We start from the raw sequence: 21,817 nt of genomic DNA, 5'->3' as shown, positions 1-21,817 counted from the left end.
GGATCCTGACCAGAGAAGCAAGATATGAGTGTAATTACCTGGGTGGTGCAGTTCTCTTTCATTCATGGTATGGACTGCATCGCACAGCAGGGCTCCACAAAAACCATCCCTGGTATAGGTAGCGGAATGCGTACAGAGGCTAAATTTGAATACACGCCAAGAAAATTTTGAAAAGAAAATGAGCTATTCCGAGAAGAGTGAGGTTATCACCTTCCACGTACATATTTCAGTAGGAGAATACTTACACCAATATACTCTTGGGTCTTCCAGTTGGAGGATAATAAGTTTTTCCAAGAAAACATCAATGCGCTAATGTGTCCCGAACTAACTCTGTGAGGTGCAACCTGACCAGAGATCCAAGATATGAGAGTAACTACCTGGGTAGAGCAGTTGTCTTTCCTCCAATGGTATGGAATGCTTCTCACAACATGTGTCTACGTAAAACATTCCTTATCATACATTATCGTACATTAAATTTACGAATTTTTAGGATATGCATTAATCAGTATTTATAGCGAAATTCGTTTATAATACCTTTGAATTCAAAGGTTGGTAAGAGGTTATTAAAAATAGTCGCTGTAATTTTGGCTCACGACAAAGAACTGAGAGAATAATATTTTATTACATTACGAGGGCTTTTTTTCATAGAAGTTAAATCGAATATTCTATCGAATTTCACCGCAAATGTACATCTGGAATGGAGCTAACAAATTAACGTATATTTTTAGATGTAAATCATTACAATATCGCTCCTACAAACTTGCTAGTGAGTTATAGAAATAATAATTAAACATCTAACCTTAGCGTCTCCAAAAATTGTTCTAGGTGATGATCAACTCCGTTAATATGAACGCTAGAATTCCGTTTAAAATTTGGAACCAATCAGCAGAACATACAGAATTTAATTCCTCGCATTGATTTTCAATAAATTCAACATGAAAGTTTTTAGTTATTTTAACTTATAAACAAATAAGTGACCATGAGCCCCTTCCTTGAGTGGGACACTGAGAGCCGGAATGGGCCGCGGTAATCCCCACACGGACAATAGGAAAGGGTCGGACCTCTCGCGCCGAGGGACCCTAATGGCGGTTGGGACCCACTTTTCATTTCCTCCCAGAGTCCTCACAGCATAGCTCTAACAAGAGGAGAACATTTGGTTACCTGAAATAATCCTCAAAATGGCTCTTCCTCCATGACTAAATGTCCTCTTCCTCGATCGGGAGGGAGTATTCTGGCTTCAGAAACTCGTGAGAGTTTTTGGACTTTCTCCCTTCTCCTATTCTCCCCTCTCGGAGGAGGATCTCAGATTTCCTCTCGGAGTTCCTCCTTGAGGAGGTGAATGTATTGAGAGGAAACAAAAAACTCCCAAACCCTGCTTATTACTTATTATTTTTAGGATTTCAAAACGTTCCCTTTAATACGTAAAATTTAACTTAAATTCCTGTAATTACCACTTTCATGGCATTCACTGAGTAAAGAAGGTATAATAAGTATCATCATAAACAAAAAATAACTAATTTCACATGATGCATTGAAATCTGATGAAACGTCACCATAATTTATAACTTTTAACATTCTATTATAGATATTATTAACCATCATGATTTGATATTAGGATTACAAATCCCTTGCTTCTGTACTACAACTAATAAGCGATTAAAAATAATGATTATAATCATTTCATATCACCACCCGGTAGCCATACCTAACACCGATTAAGCTCACTCAAGTCCATCTGCTTGGGTGGGTTGGAGGCGACCGGATAGACAGTCGCCAGAGGGTTGGGCATTCCGTGGGGGAAAGGGATGAGGAGAGAGTTGGGTTGGGGGATTGTGCTTTGAGCATGGATGGCGCGCTAATTTGCGGATAGGGATGGGGGGAGAAGAATGGCTTGGAAGAATTGATGGAATTCCTTCAGAGAGATATGACACGGACTATCCCCATGGGGTAATTAAAATTCAACTCCATTCGAGAGTGCTAATTAACAATTTTGAAAGCACTCCGCTAAATTTACCATACATAAAACTAGGGATACAATGTATATCCTTTAGTTTTCAGAGCGTGGAAATGAAAATATAATGAATAGCTAGAGGCGTGACGGTTGAATACATTAAAAGCGATTTTCTACGTCCATGAAAAGCAACTTGAGACCGCAAAAACTGTAACTTCAATAAATTTTTAGAACGTATTCACTCTGAGTAGCTCCAACAAAATTTTAACAATCCCATAGATAGAAATTCAGAACAGTAAAGATAACTTTCATGGGTGGTTATTTTTTCCTTACTAGGAAAATCATTTATCCAGTACTTCGTAAACATACGAAGGATAATAGTGACTGAGTAAATATAAGCTGTGGAGAATTCGCAGCGGATGCAATACAATGCGATACAGGAAAGGAATGCATTTATACACGTGATTGCCCACCTTGAAACTATGAAGGATATATGTTTGCACCCTGGTCTCTTTATTGAAGATGTTTTTTTTTCAAAATAAAAGGCCAGACACAGAAATACTGAGAATGTTTCGAGATGTGGTTACTTGCGTCTCAGCAATGCGTTTGAAGCACATACCGTCCACATTCCAAACATACCTACCCGATCATCCACTTTACAAATATTAGCTCTCTTTCATTGTTTTTAAACATCCGTGAGTAAAAATTGGAAATTCCATCACAGGGAATTACTGCAGCTTACGTATATTATTAAATTTTTGTTCATGTGCCCACACTCCATTGAGAAGTTTGGAATATTTCCAAGAAAATATTATTTTCCCGAGCTATGAGGAAAGGTTTTTCTAATACTAAACTCGGATCTCTATACTCTTCCCGTTTCCGGCCTCTTCAAAATTTGAAGATAGAAAAAGACCTTTGACATGCTTACTTGGCTTAAGAAGTGCCGAAACACTCCATTGCAAAGCATACTAGTGAGCACGATTCCATGATAATTTCTCAAAAAGATGCCTAAATTTCTCATAAGGTAATGATTGCTGGAATTGAGGCCACTACAACATTTATCGGTATTCCATTAGGAATATTTACGGTCTAAATGTAATATCACTTTTTTTGCGGAGAAGGTGATACATCTCCATGTGATCAGGTTTTCAATGCGAAAAAGTCAATAACGTAGTGCCACGGAAAGAAGGAACAGGTATTAATTCTATCACTCTGGCGAACCATTTGATGGGCCCAAAGCTCATTCCGTTACATGGACGAAAACGTTGGCATGCATAAAAAACTTAAGAGGAAGTTCCTATAAGGGTTTAAGGCACTTTTAGCATTCATTTTGACGTGAATTTAAAACAATTTTATAGAACTTGGAAATTGAAGATCATATTAGACTTGTAAAATCTTATTTGCCTATTTCTCATACTACCTTCACGAAGGCTTGGCACGTGACAAAACTTTAATTAATATGTAAACTAATGCGTTTTTCGAGAAGTATTTTTCAAACAAAATATTATATTCCAATCTTTATCTGGTCGCGCAGAAGGCTTGGTGCTGTTAGTGTTAGCATATCTGACTGGAAATTGGGAAATCTGGATTCGAGTCCCGGCTAAGCCGAATGAATTCCTCATGGCAACTATCACCCTTGATGACCAATACCTATACTCCCGCTCGCGTGACTTCGTGCAAAGTCACTTGCTACGTGCATTGCTTTGGCGTTGAGAAGAGATTAGGGTCACTCACGTCGACACAAACTTGAAATTCCCTTCACTCATCAGGTTGAAGAATTTACTAGAATGTCCGCTAGTGATGCGCGAGAAAGTCCTTTGACATGCAAGCACAACTTCTGGAGCGGTGAAACACTAAACTTTACTATATGGTGTACTTGCTGATTACGACTTCACTGCAGCTCTTTAAAATATAAAAAATTACAGTACAAGATTATATTTGGAAAACGCATCGTGGGAAACTCTGTGACTTATGCGAGGGTGTTATTGAAAGCCTGTAAAAAAAACTTCGTGACGATGGCATTAGGAATAAGCAAAAGAGGTCTTTCTCGGTATTTTTAAAGTGCCATCAGTGTAAATTCACTCCACGAGTTCTGTGGCAGCAGTCAAACTTCTATTGAGAGTATCTCCCCCGCTCCCAACCCCTTTCGTGGCCCGGCAGCAAACTCCTATATTCCTTCCCCGCCACCCCACTAGGCACGCACCCCACTGGACACGGCCATGAATAACGCAACAGCTGGGACGTTCGCGTGCAACGGAGCGGAAGAAGCGACCGGCTGCTGCGAGTTGAGTGACGCCGCATCGAGGACACGAGCGACACCAACGGACGATTCCGAAATGATGATGATGACAACGGGCCACCGCTGCTGAGCAAAGCATAAGGCGCGGCCAATATGTTATACATACAATTTTTGTGGGATTTGTGACCTAAGACTTTTAATATACATGCCTTTCAGAAATTTACATTCACGGCCATTGCCCAAATGTATCAATGCATCAGGTACATTTAGCAGTGATTCTGTACCAAATTAGGTTTTGATAAGTGTTGGAAAAACCCAAATCATCAGTGGCGTAGCCAGGAATTTCGTTCGGGGGGGTCCAACACGAAGGGGGGGGGGATTTTTGAAAAACAGGGTACTAAGGAGAGGGTTTTAAACTAATTTCAACACTTTTAATAATCGAAAAAACTTCATACGTCAAAGAAATATTTTGTAAATTCATGATATTTCACTATTTTGTTTTCTTTTATGAAGAAAAATAATTATGTTTTTATATTACGGGGGACGGGGGGGGGGGGGTCCGGCCCCCCGGACCATCAACCTGGCTACGCCACTGCAACTCATATTAAAATATAATTAAAAGACGGAAGTGAGTTATGAAAAAATTCTATAGCTAGAAAACGGGAATAATAATTTAATCGAGACATTTTAGAGGCTCATTTACCGAGTGATTCGACCCGAAACACAGTGGGCGGAAATCGGAAAAAGCCGGACAAAATTACAAATGGCTTTTTTTGAGTTATAAACTTGAAACTTCGCAGGTATACTTAAAAACAATTGAAATTTCTTGATATTTACTTCATTTGACATAGATCCCATCCGTTACTGAGGTACAGAGGCTCAAACGTGAGCAAATTTCCATGAAAACGCCCGTCTTCAATTTTCTCTGAACATCTTCCAAAGTAAGTAGATGGTGAAGTTATGAGAGGATTCTTGCGGAATTAAAAACCACATAATCTGTTGGCATAGGGTTTTTTCTTTGATTTTCCGTAATCTTAAAGAATATCATCGATAAATTCTTACCGTGCAGTTGCAAAATGGCGGATACTGTTTTTCGACAAAGTTTTACATTAACGTAGAGTTTCAAATGGGATTTCGGCAAATTCACGCGGATTAACTTATATGAAAGCATTTTTAGAAGATTTCTTGAGGTGTTTATGCAGTTATCTACGAAATACGTTTGCGACGCCGGAAATTACATTGATTTTTCGATCGCGCGGCAGGGTTCCTCTCCGCGCGTCGGGAGTTGGATTAGCCGCGACGTGGTAAGGTTATTGACGCTGTATGGGTTTTAACGCTCAGCATTTACTCTACTTTGACAGTGGTGAAGGAAGGTTAAGTTCTCTTGAGGGCGCAGAATTTGTGAAATTGATTTCAATTGGTTTGTGGAGCGTAGAAATTTCAAACTTCTACGTGCCTGTAAGTACGCTTTTGAATAAATCCCTCAACATCTTTTTCAAAATAGTTATTTAAATTTATAATACTAATTTTAACTGAAAAATTTCTTATCATTCCTTTATAAAATAAAATAAAATGATACATATAAATTATCAAATGTAAACATATAAATAAATTATCAAATGCCACTGTTTAAATACGATACGATATATCCAATATGCATTCAAAAAATCGTATGTGGCAGTGTAGCGTTGACAAACCCACAGAATATTTATCGATATTAGGTGTACGATATTTTACATCTCCTAAGTTAGTCATACCCGACGCTCTTGCTTCGCAGATTTAGCACCTCATGATTCAGCTGTCCGTCAGTGTGTTTCAAACTAAAAACAATAGGTTTTTCTTAATTTCGAAATGACTATAATTTCCTGTAGGATAATAAATTATATGGGCATACCTTTCCGCTGATCATTGTCAGTAGCAAACAGAACTTGATCGTGTAAATTCCAGAGTTGATATCATTAAGGTCATCCACCTGCCTTTCAATATAATGTCTTTCGGATTTTGTAACTTCTTTTGTCTCTATTTTCAATGATCAGCGGAAAGGTAATGCCTATATTGTTTGCCTTATATTCATAATTTTTTCTTAATCTTAATGCCGTTATAATTTATTATCCTATCCTACAGCTTTTCAATGCTATTCCTCGCGAGTGATAGTAATATATTGCAAATTTCAGGAATTAATGGATCGCCTTCCGCTCATCGTCACCTATAGGCTAGGTAATACCAATAAGAATCCTTATGGTTAGTAAGATCGCTTATCTGTGGAATTACCTTTTAAAAACCTTTTATCAGCAGCATAGCACTCTTTGCACAAAGCCGTTATAATCCTCATTTTTTTCTACTCATCTTAAACCATTCCGTCAAGCAACTTATTTACAGGGCCAACACAACGATCTCATTTTTAATTATCCATTTATATCTCATTATTATATTTATTTGTAGCAATTGTGTACTTCTGACGGATTAATATTCCCAGTCTAATGGCTGCATTATAGGTTTATAATTTTTCGATTGTTTTCTTAATGTGGCTTTTCTTTTTTTTATATGAAAAAGACATATTTTCATGGGCAGATGTTAATTGGGTTTAGGGAAATGTGAAGGGCTGGTGGCACAATGGAGAAACTTATGTTAGGATTCAGAGAAGATTCGAAGACTGGTCTAGAGTTCATTGTTTGTACGATCATACGAATTTCGCCAGTCCATTTCTGAGAATCAAAACAATTAGGAAAAGAAATTTTATGAACTTTGTACTGAAGAAATTTTCTGCTGACGACCCATGATCCTCCGATTATTCTCTGGAGATTTTTATTATCAGTATCGTAAATCCTTTCGAGATGGAATGAGGCAGAATTTAGCCAAATTGGCTTAAGCGTACGGCTTTAGAGAGAATTTATCTTTTTGACTGACAGAAATAACTATGTTTTAAGTAACGAATGAAATCAAGCGGTAGTGCTACTTGATGTTGTGGTCAACGATTCTACGTGTGGGGCCCAGGTTAACCTTCTACCCACCGCACAGTGTAGGTATAAGGGAATTGCATATACGATGCCCCAATACATCCAGAAAAAGCTAATTATGACGCCACTATGCTCGTTTTTATCAGTTTTTAATATTGTTTGCAGTGATTTTTCGATGGCGAAAACAGTCAATTCCATAGATAAGCGAGTTTACTAACCATGAGGATTCTTACTGGTATTACCAATACAAAATAATTAAATAAGCCTATAGGTGACGATGAGCGGAAGGCGATCCATTAATTCCTGAAATTTGCAATATATTACTATCACTCGCGAGGAATAGCATTGTAAATCTGTGAATTAGTAACGCAATGACCGCAGGATTAATTTTTCATTAAAAGCCTTAAAATTATTCTGCACGATTTTAGAAAACGGAAATTAGCTCCGTGCATGATAAATTCCATTTCCAAAGAATGGAATTGAAAAGCTTTTCGGTGGCGACCAAATTCAGCCATTTGGTAAGCAGGTTGACTAATCATTAGGATACTTAATGCTAATGGTGCTGCCAATACAGAAGGATGAATTAATCCTGAAGGTGACGCTCAAATAATAGAATAAGTGTCCATACAGCATGGGGAAATCCATCTCATCCCTAATTAATAGCAATTACATTTAATTAGATATTTAAAAACTTGCCCCATTTGATGCTACGTGATGAATAACCATGTTATGTCACAACACTGTTTTAAAAGATGAATGGCAATACGGAAGGTCATTAGCATGGCGATACCGAAGAAAGTTAATGAAATTCAATTGCATTATCGCTTGATGACCCGGAAAATTTCTACTTTTTGCGGTGACTAAATTTGTGAATTTAAAGCGCAGAAACGACGCGCATTGATGCGACCATTTATGGCAATTATCGATTCTGGTAATATTTTCGTTCATGGCACAGATGTTTCGAAAGCCAGGGACAACGGACTTCTCAAAAACGAGACGTTGACTTAACCGAACGTTTCACTGAGGTTGTCCTTTTGCAGACGGAAGATAGGATATTATTGAGCGCTGAATTTGACATGTTAAATAAAATATGACTTTGGAGCATGTACCAATTTATTTCAGATTATCTTGGGTATTGCAATTATTAAACCTATCTGAAAAATGAAGACTTCAAATAAATACCTATGTCATTAAAGGGAACAGTAACAGGTTACACAGTCACTTGGTTTCAAGCAATTTCTATCTACGTCCAATCTATAGGAAAATTTAGACTACCACAAGTATGAACTGAATTCCTGAAGAATTAATTGAATACATATATAAATTTCAAATCGTAACCTATAACCATTGAATTTATTAACATAGAGACAACAAGTGAGGAAGCGTGGTAGTCTGTTGGGTAGAGCGATTGGCTGCTGATTGAGGGTGGCCTGGTTCAAATCCGGGTGAAGCCTTCGGACACCCCCAATCACCCGAAATTTGATGTGACTCAAGTAAACTCAGGAACTAATCCCTCTACCCTGACTTTGTTAAATTCGCATTCTTGGGGCTTAGATCGAGGTAATCTCTACCCTCACCAATCCAAACCAGCCTTCGGATGAGTGTGTGAGCGACTAAATACGAATACCAAAAAGGGAACTACAATCAGTCGTTCAGTTACTCAATTTTAATTACTCTGTGTCTCAAGGAATGGGGTGGGCTACGTGAACACGTGTAGTACATCAAACGATCACCGAATGGTATTAAAGGAAAAAAAAGTTTTCTCCGCATATCAAAACTCAGGTATGTTGGAAAATAGGGCATTTTTGTTCCTCCCTCTACTCCTCATTTAACCAGAGAGAAATTCTGACGCCCGACCGTTTTACTCCCACGCTCCTCTCCACTGGAGTGACAAATTGTTTTCACGTCGGGTCGCGAGAGTGCACTCGCGTTTATTTACTCCTCAAGAAGCGAAAAAGGAAAGAAGAGAGCTTCCTTCATCTCTCCAGAATGCACTCGAACGAACGAGAAGTATTCGCACACATTATACGAAAAAAATGGAGCCGTAAAATCTCATGCAAAGAGGTTGCACTCATCACCGAAGAGGCGAGACTCATCGAGGGTTCCCATCATTTTATGCATTTTTATTTTAATTTTTCGCGATCGACATCTCAATTTAGAGTGCTTCACAAGGATTTTTCCTCTCTCTTCATCGAATGAAGTGTTTATTCCTTCCGATTCTTGCGGAGGAATATTAAAAACAGCCGGCTATTCTCTAACCATCGCATTTGCATCTGCATCTCCCCATTTCCGAGGAGTGCTTCGTGATTGCAGCGACGGTGGAGTGTATAGAGGGTGTTTGAGAAACATCATCGCGTGGAATAATAACCTAAAATGAGTGTGCGGCCCCAAAAAAAAATCAACCACCGCAAAAATAACCCTTTCTGGGCTGAAACCAGGTCACGTTTATTTTATAGAAACGAAACCATTCCACCTGAATATTAATACTTTCCAGACAGAAACTGGGTAAACTGTTTTTTATAGGTATTTATAAATTTGAAAATTCATCACCTGGCAATATTTGGAAAGTCGGAAATAATTGGGCAGTTGAAACTGAAAATAATCAAAACTTCTTCATGCAGAAATTAAAGTTTATTGTAGTTGTTATACTTATAGTACGCCATTCCAGATAAAAATATGATATAAACTCTTTTAAAAATAAAAATCATGTATGAATAACAGCTAGTTCAAAAAGCTTCGTAAATAACAGGCGGTTTAGCGGTACAATGAATCTCAAGATGACTAGATATCAAAGCTGGTTGAGCAACAATTTCAATAAAAGTTTGTCCATCAAACGCGATCTATATAATGGCAATTGGAGACACAAAATCTTCATTATTTTGCGTTAGACCGTTGATGATCATTAGAATGACTAATATTTTCACACCATGCTAAAAAAATTAAAAAAAAGTGCTGTGAACATCGATGTATCACATTCAGCATTACGACTACGAGACATTATTTACTTTTTATGCGACGTCCTACCACGGTATCCTTGCCATAGGTAAGCAACCCGCAGTTCTTTTTTTCCTTTTCTTGGGGCATACGGTGGAATAAAAACTCGAAATGTGTGGCCTCAAAGAATCTTGTAAAGCAACAATAACCTATTCTGGGCCTAAACGAGGTCGTGTTTATTCTATCGAAAGGAAACCACTTCACCTGAATATCAATATGCTCTAGTTCAAAATAATTGAGGATACCATTTACTAAAGGTGATCTTGGATTTGAATATGCACCACTCAGCAATGAAGGGGCTCGGTCACCAATTTATTCTATAGTCGATTGTCATAGTGATTGACTGTGAGATGCAAATGATTTCGTTTTACGATTCGTCGCTTACTTTGCGAGCTATTCCCAATGAAAATTCGATGATATTCACTCATTGTGCAAAATATTCGCCCCGTTCACTATTTAAACTCTTTTTTAAGAGATTTTTCTCACGGTGAAAGATTCTTTTTAAACGAATAAATGAACAAGTATACTCCTGGAACCTCAGTTCTGCGGAACTTCTATTCGTGACCCACAAGGTATGACGTTGATGCAGATGAATGTACAACACATAATTCAATATAAAGGGCTGCACACTTGAGCCTGAAAATTTCCTTTGTCGTACGTTCACTGATTATGCACTTAAATCGGGGTGAATAGAGCCTTATGAAATAAAAGGTAGCGGGTTAAACAGCATAAAGTCTCATAATAAAACAAACCATTTCGTGCTATCTTTCATTCGATACTTTGGATGCCGTTGTGTTCGGAGCGAGATTTTTTAAGAATCAACCCAAATCTATCCCGTTTATATCCTCATTTCTAACCAGTAAATGCAATGGAAAATAACTCTAAAGTCTACATGCCATTTAGACCCAGCACATGACATTTCTTGCTCTGACCATATTGTGAGCCATTTTTTCCCCTTTGAAGCGATGACGTAACCAGTGTTCAGGTTATCCAGAGACTATGTACAAAGCTGAACTTCTCTCTATCCCGTGAGCTGTGTGGTGAAAAATTCGAGGCCTTTGATCTACCGCCACTGGGATCGGCATTATTTGGAATTCAGGATTCTATCAATTAAATTAAATCTTCAGCACATGAGCGGAAGTTTAAAACTTCTCTATTTTCGATTAATCTTGAGGTTGTACTCCCACACTGGGCATCGACAGACCGCATTTAATTAACCCTTCCAGGGCCATCTGTTTTTTTAAAGTTCTAAGCTAAGTAGTTTAGGAAATAAATTATTCCCCAAATACAAATGAAGGTAAATATTAAAAAATTTGACTCCTCTGATTTCTGGCTTTTTCCATCTACCAAAGCCTCGTTGTCCTCATCCTTTTTCTATTGTGTGCTCCTATTCCTTTCCTTCCTTATCTGTGAATTTATTTATCTATATGTATATATTTATTTGTTTATTTTACAAAATATGAGTGCAGTGATAATTTAAACGTCCGGTAAAACCCATCCCGAAGTTTGCTCAAAGTAAATGGCTTGGTGGCGGAACTGGTTAGCACGCCTGACCGGCTCTCGGGAGATCCGGGTTCGAATCCCGGCTAAGTCAAATATTTTTTCATGGAGAACTTCATCCTTTGGTGTTTTTAAAATATATAATGTTTAAATAAAATAAATATGGACTTAAAAGTGGAGCGCTTTATTTGCTCCTGGCACTTTTCGCGGGCTTAACTATCCCTGTTTGACAGAGCCTTTCTTCGTTCGTTTTGAACAGGTGCGACTCTCCGCTGCTGCTGGTCGACAGCGACTTTGAGGCGAAGGCGTGCTTGGCGGCGGCCGCGTCGACTTCCGGAGACGAGGAGGACGCGGACGAAGACGAGGAGGACGATTGGGACGAGGTGGACGCTCTGTTACTCTCGTCGTCCTCTTCGAAGCGGCCCTTCCTCGAGCCGCCCCGCGCCTATCGCCTCGCCCCTTTCGCCCCCAGCCTCGGCCCCCCGCCCTGGCGACCCACCCCACTTCCGCCCCTGCATCCCTTCTACCCGCCATTGGAGCGGAGGCGGCCCCTGCCATCCTCCGCCTCCTCCACGGCCGTCGCATCCTCCCGCCCCCTCCTGCCCCCGGCCGCATTCTCCATGGAGGACCTTCACATCCTCGAGTGACCCCGCGCAACAGCCGGTAAGTATGTCCCTGGAACCCTTCAGCATCATTTATCATGTAGAATAACATTCCACCGTTTCGTACTCTGAAAAGTCTCCCCTGCATATTGTCTGTATACCGTAGGGTGGCGCACTGGCCCACCGGCTACCCAAATCGGTCACTTGGTTTTAATGGTTGGTCCGTTCCGCTCCCCTGGCGCTCGCGGACCAACTCAGGTAGGTGGCGGGCCCGTGCGCCACCCTACGGTATACATACTATAGTTCATTCATGTTTCCACCTACTCAGTAATTCAATCAGGCATATTTTAATGACTGAAGTTTGAATAGAGTCCGAAGATGCAAGCGGGTTGGAATGGAATTTTTCCATATTGAAATAAAAACTTGCAATTTTCCACGATTATAAAATTTATTTGGCAGAGATTTGATCTTCTTGAAGATGAAGTAGTAACATCTAAACCTAGGTCGGAATACATTTTATAATCGTGGAAAATTGCATGTGTTCATTTCAGCATGAACTGCGGCTTGAGCTCACCCCTTACAAAACCACTGGCATATGAATTTTAAAAATTCAGAGTCGAGGGGACCAGTTCCTTTCTCTCTACTATCTCGCCCTTTTAGTTTGCTTCATATGGGATTTAAACCCATGCCCTTTCGATCTGAAGCCAAGCACTCTGCCCTACACGCCACGACCCCTCCTTATTAATATTTATATAGCGTTAAAAACCCTTTTTCCACTATCAAATTACCCATTGCTAAATAGTTATTAATTTATTTTATAGCAATTTATTTAATTTAAGTTTTAATTATAACTTTCGTATTTAAAAACTTCAAGTCAAGGCACAGTCCTAGGTAAGAAAAAATTACTCCATGGACCAATAAATTTGGTTGGTAGATCTATCAAAGATTGGTCCCAATTTCTTTCTCCCGCTAAGCAGGTTTTTCTTAACTATAATTGACAGTACTGTATACGCCGTTGTGATTAGATACTGCTTTCAAATGATTTATTTTAAATTGAGTAAATATGTGAGAAAGTAAATAAAAACAAAGAATATTCAGGTTAGGTAACACATATGGAATTATCGAAGTAAAATAATATAATTCACGAAACTCCCAATGGAGGCTCATTCAAACACTTCTGAACAGGATAAATTAACTATTGATTAATATTATTCCTTTGCTAATTTTAATTTTTATGAAATTAAATACCATTGCTTGTTTACAAAGGACTAAAATTGTATTGCTGACCCTTACTATGTTCTGAACTTAAAATACTCCTCAATATTAAATGGTATGATGATCATTTTTCTATCGTCAAGATTATGGCAGGTTTTAATGCCATGAATTATTATTCTCCAACAACGGAGTATACTCGTTGGGATTAAAATATAACAACAGTTCTACCAGAAAACTGCGTTCCTTTTACCTCATTTTCGAAACTTAATCTCCAAAGTATGAAATCCCTCAACTTTGACGTATTAGGTTCTTTCAGTTTGCCTTGACTAAGATGCGCCATTAATTTCTCATCCATTCAGTCTTCCAGCGATATTTGCTTTCTTGGATCTCTGTCCGATAAATACCATTCCCTTCATTCTCTTTCCTCAATTCTTCCTCCAACTTGGTCGTTGAAACTCGACCTCAACATTCCTGTCTTTTTAACTTCTCAAAAAAATTTGAGGTTTCCAATTTTTTCTCCAACACATTTATTTTCCTCCTCAGCAAACCTCATTCAATATCAAGTGGAATTTCTTAACTATTTGCCTGGCCTGTGGTATAAAGCCATATTTGGCCATTTTTTGACTTCTTATATCAAAACAATTTTCGAAGAAATTAAAAGAGGAACGCGAAAGTCCTAAAGTATCATTGAATGCCTTCAACAACCATGAAGTTTCAAATAACAATCTCTAAAATTATAAGGTATATTTAGGTTTACTCTGGTATTTTTTATTTTCGGCTAACTGATTCCACGAAGAAACAATAACTTATGATGGAGTTGCATTGCGTACAAAAGCGTTCTACCCAAATAGATACTGCAAGGAAGCTGGGTGCGTTTTTTGGGTGGACTTTGCAGTTACCATTAAAACTGTTTTTCTTGGGTATCCAGGCCTTTCAGACATTTTACTTAATTAAGTGGAATTTAAGGACAATAGTTTTTTAGTATTGGACGAAAATCTGAGATTATAGCTTTCTGAAACAATTATTCCTTGAGATTAATTAAACGAGAGCTTTGAACGAGCAGGAAACATAGGATTGCGCAATCTCGTCCATTTTGAGATTAATTTTTCCAGACAATTGGATCCGCACATTTTCGACCAAGTAAGGAGTTTCGATCCCATTTTAATGCGTAAAAATGTTAAAATTGTCTCCTCTGGTATCTTCGGAAATATTGCAGATTCGTCCTGAAACACCCTGTATACGGGGAAACTAGCTGTATTGTAGAGAAGAGAGAGATAGAACATCGGAGCTGCATTAAACTTTTCCATTCGGAGCATAGCCTCGCTGATCACCACCATCATCAGCTTGAAAAGACATAACTGCTCCACAGAACATTGTGGTATCGCGATAGACTCTCCAAAGAGGAAACTGGATAGCGGAAACGTCAAACACGACAACGATTTAACCAAGAGTCCAACGAAGCTTGAGCCCTGTCTTCATTTTAATTAAGAAAAATAGGCGCCTAAAAACAGTTTGCGTGAAAATACAACGCGATTTTAAACTGAACTTACGATTGTAAAAAATATGGTCTTGGGCCCTAATGACGATGGTAGACTTGTCTAAAGAAACGTTGGACTTTATACAGCCTGGTGAAATCCCGAGAAAACTTCGTAATATCTTTTGGTTATCAATTACATTTCATTATTGCAGTCAATGAGTATCCTGTGAAAAGAATTATTGGACGTAAAATTTACGGTTGTACAAAGTACACCGCCGATAGAGAAATCCATTTAGATTAAGTCGTTTTCAGTATGACAATTTCTCAATCGGGTGCGCTAAAAATTTCTCACTCTAATTGAATTCGTGAATAAATCTTGCGATTTCTATCAACTGTCAAGCAACTCTTTCTTATTATTGACTTTTTCTCGCTATATTATGGGTACACATTCATTTGACAATAATATATATAATGTCATACAATATAATAATGTTTACCAACAATTCAAATGCATAAAACGGCTAACTTTTGCGTATGCATGACAATTTTGAGAAGCAAGATACACATTTAGCGCGATTTTAACGGTAAATCAATGAATTTATAACCAATTCATAATTATCTGCACCTTACGTTTTCTGATCGCATATCTGGGTCTTGTTCCTTTGAGAAAACCAGTGAGGGTAATGAGTGAGCGTGTCTATGCATGTTCTTATTTGCTCACCATTATTATCGGTTCGATTGTAGTCAGTATCAAATGAAAAACTTCACAAATCTGAGCGTTCGCGTATTTACGACCTATACGGAAGTTTTGAACTTTAGATCTGCAAGGGGGGGGGGGGGGGGAAAGAGCACATGGATGTGTTTGTTTGTATTTTTTCTAGTGTTAGAAGAAGTATTTCACGAAGTATTCACATTGTACGCATACTTAGACGTAATCACGTTCGAAGACGATTTTTTCCGTCATAATTCAGTTCTATAACAACCTTAACTAACTCATCTAGACCACACAGGGTGGAATAATTTCATAGTATAATGATTTGCATACACTCATTAAATACTATGGCTATAGACGCATTTTCCCCTGTCACCTATTGTTGTGGGATAGCTTTCACAAGCCAGCCACCTAATCATCAAAAGACTGCCTTGGGCTGTGTAAATGTATATAAGTGAGATCATATATCTTGCCATTAAATATTACGTTGCTGATAACTTATCACTGGCAAAAATAATTGTGATAAAAATTTTTGTGTGATAGCTTTCCAACCAAATTCACTTTCTGGTATCAGGCATAGATGTAATTACTTTATAGATATTGAAGAATTGCCCTTGCTCTCAATAAATAGAATTGTCTACGTGTTCTCAGACTAGGTGTTCTTTTTCCTGTTTTCTTGTTTCAGGATAATTTACACTAGCTAAACTTGCCAGCTAGCAACCCTTGAAAAGACCACAAAGGGTTCCTGGGAACTTACCGAGGATTGATATTCGCCGATGAACCGACAGGGTTGTCCCGGAGGAGCGGGGTCAAGAGGCTGGTCCCCCATAAGGAAGGAAGGTCGCGGTCAACAGCTCATCGGAATCCGCCCTCCTGTTGCGGCCAACTCTTCTCCGTCACGATGCGGTCTTCTGCTTGGCGCCGGCGCCAATAGCGGCCGTGTCCAGGGACGGGTAGATGCGGGTGTGTCATCACCACTGCAATAATGATATTGATAACAATAATGATGAATATCTCAACAATGAGGACTGCGGACCGAGTGAGGTCCATTCTTTTCTCTTTTTAAATCCGCGAAATAAATGTTGTCTTTGTGTGTGTGTGTTGTCCGCTCCTTCATTTGCGAAAGAAATGATATCGTTTTTTCTCATTGCCGTAAGGGTTTGATGTATTTTTAAAACGCTAGTGTATGTTGAGCTGTTCCAGGGCGTTTATTCCCGTTATTATTAGCTGTCACCAACGCAAGTTAGCGCAGACATTAGGGATACTCACTTCGTTTGTAGTATTATCTTCTAGTGGTTAATTAATAATAGATTTATCCATCTATTGGCGATGAAATAAGCAAGACAAAAGCCCATGACATTGTTTCCAGTTAGCAGGCCTAGATGCGGCTAACATCAGCTTCTCCAAAATTAAAACAATGGAAAACAAGTGGCTCTGCACCCAGAGATCTCTGCACCCATGTGGTAGTTTAGGGAACTTTTTTCCCTTACGGTGAATACCTGTGACAAATCCGCTCAGGAGACGGCTAGTCTAGTGGAACCTATTCTATGACAAAGAGCTCCAAAGTCTTGTTTTTAGCAGGAACGCAAAAAATATTTTTTTTAGCACTGAATGCATTAGGAATAATAATAATTCGACTAAAGGAGCGTTGAGCATATATTCGAGAATTGCACAAAGACTGTTTTGCAATCGGACATTATGAACAAATGTCGTCAGAACCCGAAAATTTAAATATTTATAAAATCAGGTGGATTTCAGGATTAAGCCCTACAGATCATGCCATGATAACAGCAGTATTTAAGTCATTGCGTATGATACTTGGCTTCATCATTTACAGGTGAAATTTTTAGCCTATTTAACGAAATTTATAAACTCATTATGTGTGCGATTTGACATAATGTTACCAGCAGGGGAATCTGCATACCCCTCTAGCTCCCGCTGAAGTAAAATTTTGGCTACTTTTTCACGGCGCATTGAAGCAATTGAAGCTAGGCTGAATCAGTGCGGGCTCTCAAATACGGCCGATTCACTTGTTTAATACTTCGAAAAATGCGTAAGATTCAAATTCAATAAAATTGCATTTTTGGTGCAAAAACTGCAGTAAGAGATGAAAGTAATTTATCGTCCGAGTCGCAATGTCATCCGAATTATATGAGCCAAGGAAAAGAATAACTTCCATATTTGAGCGATATGCTATCCATGTAAATGGATCGCAATAATAGAGGTCCCTCTCAAGATGGTGGCATGCGTAATTTTTAGATTTCACGTGGAAAAGGTGAGAGTATTCAATTGTTTGGCATTCAGTGATCAGCTAGTGCTAGCAAGATTGAATTTATAAACGTGGCGAGAGCTGCTGATTTGATCGCTAATTTTCGTTAGATACAGCTAATAAGAACTGGAATAAACGTCTAGGTCACTAATTTGGGGAAACACGGAAATTTTCACGCGTTAAGCAAAAAATTAGGGCCCTTTCTCTTTCCTTGAGGGGCCCGACGTTAAAGAGCAAGCTATGCACAAACGGTCGGAAATGTCTGGTCCATTTGGCTTTTTACACCAAAAGTGCACAGCCGACGTACATGTTCACAATGGGTTTAAACTACACCTGAGTTTACTAGTCCACTGATGACGTGGCTAATTCAAAAAAGCTTTCTCAAAAATAAAAAAGAAGATAATAACAACTAGGATAACACATCTATAACTCATCACCTTAGATACTTATTTTTATACGACGTGTCTGTGATAATAAAGTTGATAATACATAAGTTAGTTGGCCTATATTCGAAGCTGTACCTAACGAAAGAAAAAATATATATATTCACTTTTTTCGTCTAAAGTGCATAACAGCGAAAGTTTTATTACTCCAAGTGTTGTAACAGAGGCAGATATTTTTAAGTGAATGTGTAGAAATATATTAAAAATATTATACATGCCTTGCGGCATTTTTAAATTGCACAAGCAAAATTATTAATATACCGTGTAAACCAGTTGTTGTAAATACATATCAAAATAAAAAGAAAACATGATATTTTAAGAAAAGAATTTACTGTGTTTCATTTCCCAGGCTTCCACGCTGGACCATGAGGATCCCGCATTTTACTGATTTAACGCTTTCGTTGTAAGTATGGTCGCGTACGCAGATTTGCGTTAAAGCATAAAATTGAAGCAAGCAGAAGCCTGTCCATTGATTCGGCATGATACAGTAACCTACCGTGTAAGTTGGGTTTCCCTTACACTTGCGTGTATGTATGAGAAATCGTCAATTTTGCTGCAATCCGAGCCTGCCGAAGTATGCAGAAGATATGCTACAAATACAAATTCCATCAAGGTAATGGATAACTTTTACCTTATATAAAAATATACCAATTAAAAATATGCTGGTATACTTTTAGGTTACCTATCCAGCTAACTTTTTCACTTATCCGTTGAAAAGAAACTGTCGTCAGAGAAAGTACAGGGTTTTTATGTCCTCATTTACCGTAAGAGCTTGTGTATTTCCAGTGGCGCCGACTCCATGGGGCCTGAGGGGGCCCGAGCCCCCTCAAAAATTCGTTATGGGTGTGAGGAAAAAATGTGCCAGGCTTGTCGATTTTCCCCGGAGTGTTCAGATATCGATATTCGAGTTATCAGAGTTCTAATGTTGATCATATGACTCTCTGAAAACGCTAAAAAACTTAAAACTCACTACTTATAAAATTTCCCGGGTCAAGATCCCCGGTTTGGACCCCACCATATTTTTTGTAAGTCGGCGTCCCTGTGTATTTCTGCTTCTTCCAAGGTAGAAGAATAAGAAGTGACCGAGGCTTCAACTGCCGACGGCAGGGGGTATAATTAACACCCTCTTCAGATAACTGTTTGGCTTGGCTCCTTAATATTCCCTTACTAGTTAGCCCTTTGGAATAATTTTTATACTCAGATGTATCTTTGACATATTGGCATACCAACGTATATGAAATCGAATGAAATCAATATCTATCAAACTGTAGGATATCGGCAGGATGTTTATCCTTGAATTATAGCATAAAAACTTCGGTTTTTAGGCTAAACCTATTATTTAGTCTGTTTAACGAAGTTTAGGGTAGAGAAGAATATGCTTGAAGCCATATGTACTTGAAATTTTGGAGGACGGAATACACTGATATTTTAAATTGTTCATCGAACTGTTTAGTATGAATCTTTAGTGAAACACCAACTTAAATGTTTTCAATGATAAAAACGAACAAACTTTGTAATAATCCACCAATTTATTTACGCGGTACGACTAGTTTCGATGCAGCGGCGTCATCCTCAGGTACAAAGGTTACAAGCAATCAAACATCCTTATATATTATGTGGTATCTGTGGTATTACCACCAACCACCACCACCACCAACCACCAACCACTCACCACCACCCGCCCAATCACCTACTTCAGATTTCCCAGCCACCCCTTCCACCTACCTTCTTCCTCCCCCACAGATACCGCATGATATAAGGATGTTTGATTGCTTGTAACCTTTGTACCTGAGGATGATGCCGCTGCGTCGAAACTAGTCGTACCGCGTAAATAAATTGGTAGGTTAATACAAAGTTTGTTCGTTTTTATTCATTGAAATGAACTTCCACAAAGTTGAGCCTGTGACTGTAGAGATTAAATGTTTTCATTCAAATTTTAGGGGGGCGATTTTCCTTTTGCTGACCCTTGGCCACGTCGCCGAGGGGAACCTTGAATAACCATTCCGCTTCCGGCCATGAGCAACAAAAATGGGTCGCTTGCATCAATTTTGATGTCCACAATGAAAAGAGAGCATATCATGCCCCAATATTATCACTTTCATTTTCCTTGAGTTTTCTCGGAGGAGAACGGAAGATCAGCCAGCCAGGAAGTCATGATATGATGCGATGATAAGAACTGTAGTAGAAGGAGAAGAAGACTTATCGTTCCATTACGCGTCCGCCCATTCTTTTCACTAATTGTCCAGGCGTTATAAAAGGCCTTTCATTTATTTCCTCCCAGAGGGCGCTCCTTCCTTGCGATTCTTTCCCAAGACCCCATTCTTTCCGGGGTCCAGTTACCCTTCTTCTTTTATTGCCCGAAGGATTCGTATAGTGGTCACCGTAACTTGAGTTTATTCGCTCCACCCCCTGAGATCAGCACTGCCATCCCATCCCCAGACACCATTCTCATCTTCCCCAATGGTACTGCGACGGCATTGACCACGAATAGTCCCATAGAGGATTCTGCAGCCGGGCACTGAATGTCCCGTCACCCACCTCAGTTGCAAGGGGACGCATTCCTTCCCTTTTAGACCGACAGAGGGTGTAACCCGTTAATTTCAGCACGTCTTCCCGACGATTGCTCACATCGAAGCAATGCACATGAGAATGAACCGTACCTATTCCAAAAGGAAAGGATTTAGTAAATTTAATGCAATTAAAATCGATAATGTCGAATGGGATCCAAGACTGTGAAATTTGCATCAATTTTCGTAAGATTTAATCCTTTTTCATTTTTAAAATGACATTCTCATTGTAAACTTTGAAAAATTACGAAAGACCACGCCCAGCATTATCTCTTTCCTTTCTTAATGCTCATTCACAGTTTGCTTCTGATTTTATCACCGCTACTTGGTTTTCACACTCCGTGGCATGGAGCCTTTTAACAATATTCCCATCGATAGCCTATTTGATCTTATTTTCTTACGTGCCCTGAATACTTCAGGGTATATAGGTATCACGAATACTAACATAAAGGATTCACATGTCGGCCTTTTGATTCATAGTCACCCACTGCGCCTTCAAATCGGTTTTCTAAACTCATCACTCAAGCCGCTGACAGGAAGACTGATCCGAATTTGGTGACTTTTAACTAAGGCAGTCAACTTAAAATTTATATTTGCAATGGTGTTATCCGTAAAATTCATAGATTTTCAATCTTATCCTGATTACTTTAACAATTTTGCTGTGAGTGTTGAGACTGAGGACGCTTTCCAAAACCTATTTAAATTCGCCCTGAGAGAAACAAAAATCATACTTCAACTAAACGAACTCATGCCTCCTCTTTGCAGGCCTTCCATGTATATAAAGTAACTATTTAACTACATCTTCCTCTTTTCAAATACATAAAATTTGATTGTGAGAAAACACTGAGGTAAAATTTTCAAATTTCAGATACAGGCAAATGCTGACCAGGC

The 21,817-nt window shown here is 38.8% G+C and overlaps 1 protein-coding gene across 1 annotated transcript in view; it reads left to right on the top strand.

The window, feature by feature from the left end:
• LOC124168164 (wiskott-Aldrich syndrome protein homolog) overlaps positions 1 to 16,372 on the top strand; it is a 311,074-nt gene extending 294,702 nt beyond the window's left edge. The window contains exons 4-5 of the mRNA XM_046546291.1: positions 11,901 to 12,304; positions 16,333 to 16,372. Coding sequence (XP_046402247.1) covers positions 11,901 to 12,288 — 388 coding nt within the window. The 3' untranslated portion in view covers positions 12,289 to 12,304; positions 16,333 to 16,372. The remainder of the gene's footprint in view (positions 1 to 11,900; positions 12,305 to 16,332) is intronic.
• Positions 16,373 to 21,817: the final 5,445 nt, after the last annotated feature.

The sequence above is a fragment of the Ischnura elegans genome, chromosome 1 (genome assembly GCF_921293095.1).
Source record: "Ischnura elegans chromosome 1, ioIscEleg1.1, whole genome shotgun sequence".
NCBI lineage: Eukaryota > Metazoa > Arthropoda > Insecta > Odonata > Coenagrionidae > Ischnura > Ischnura elegans.
The sequence above is the reverse complement of the archived record's forward strand: the minus strand, read 5'-3'. Positions and strand labels throughout refer to the sequence as shown.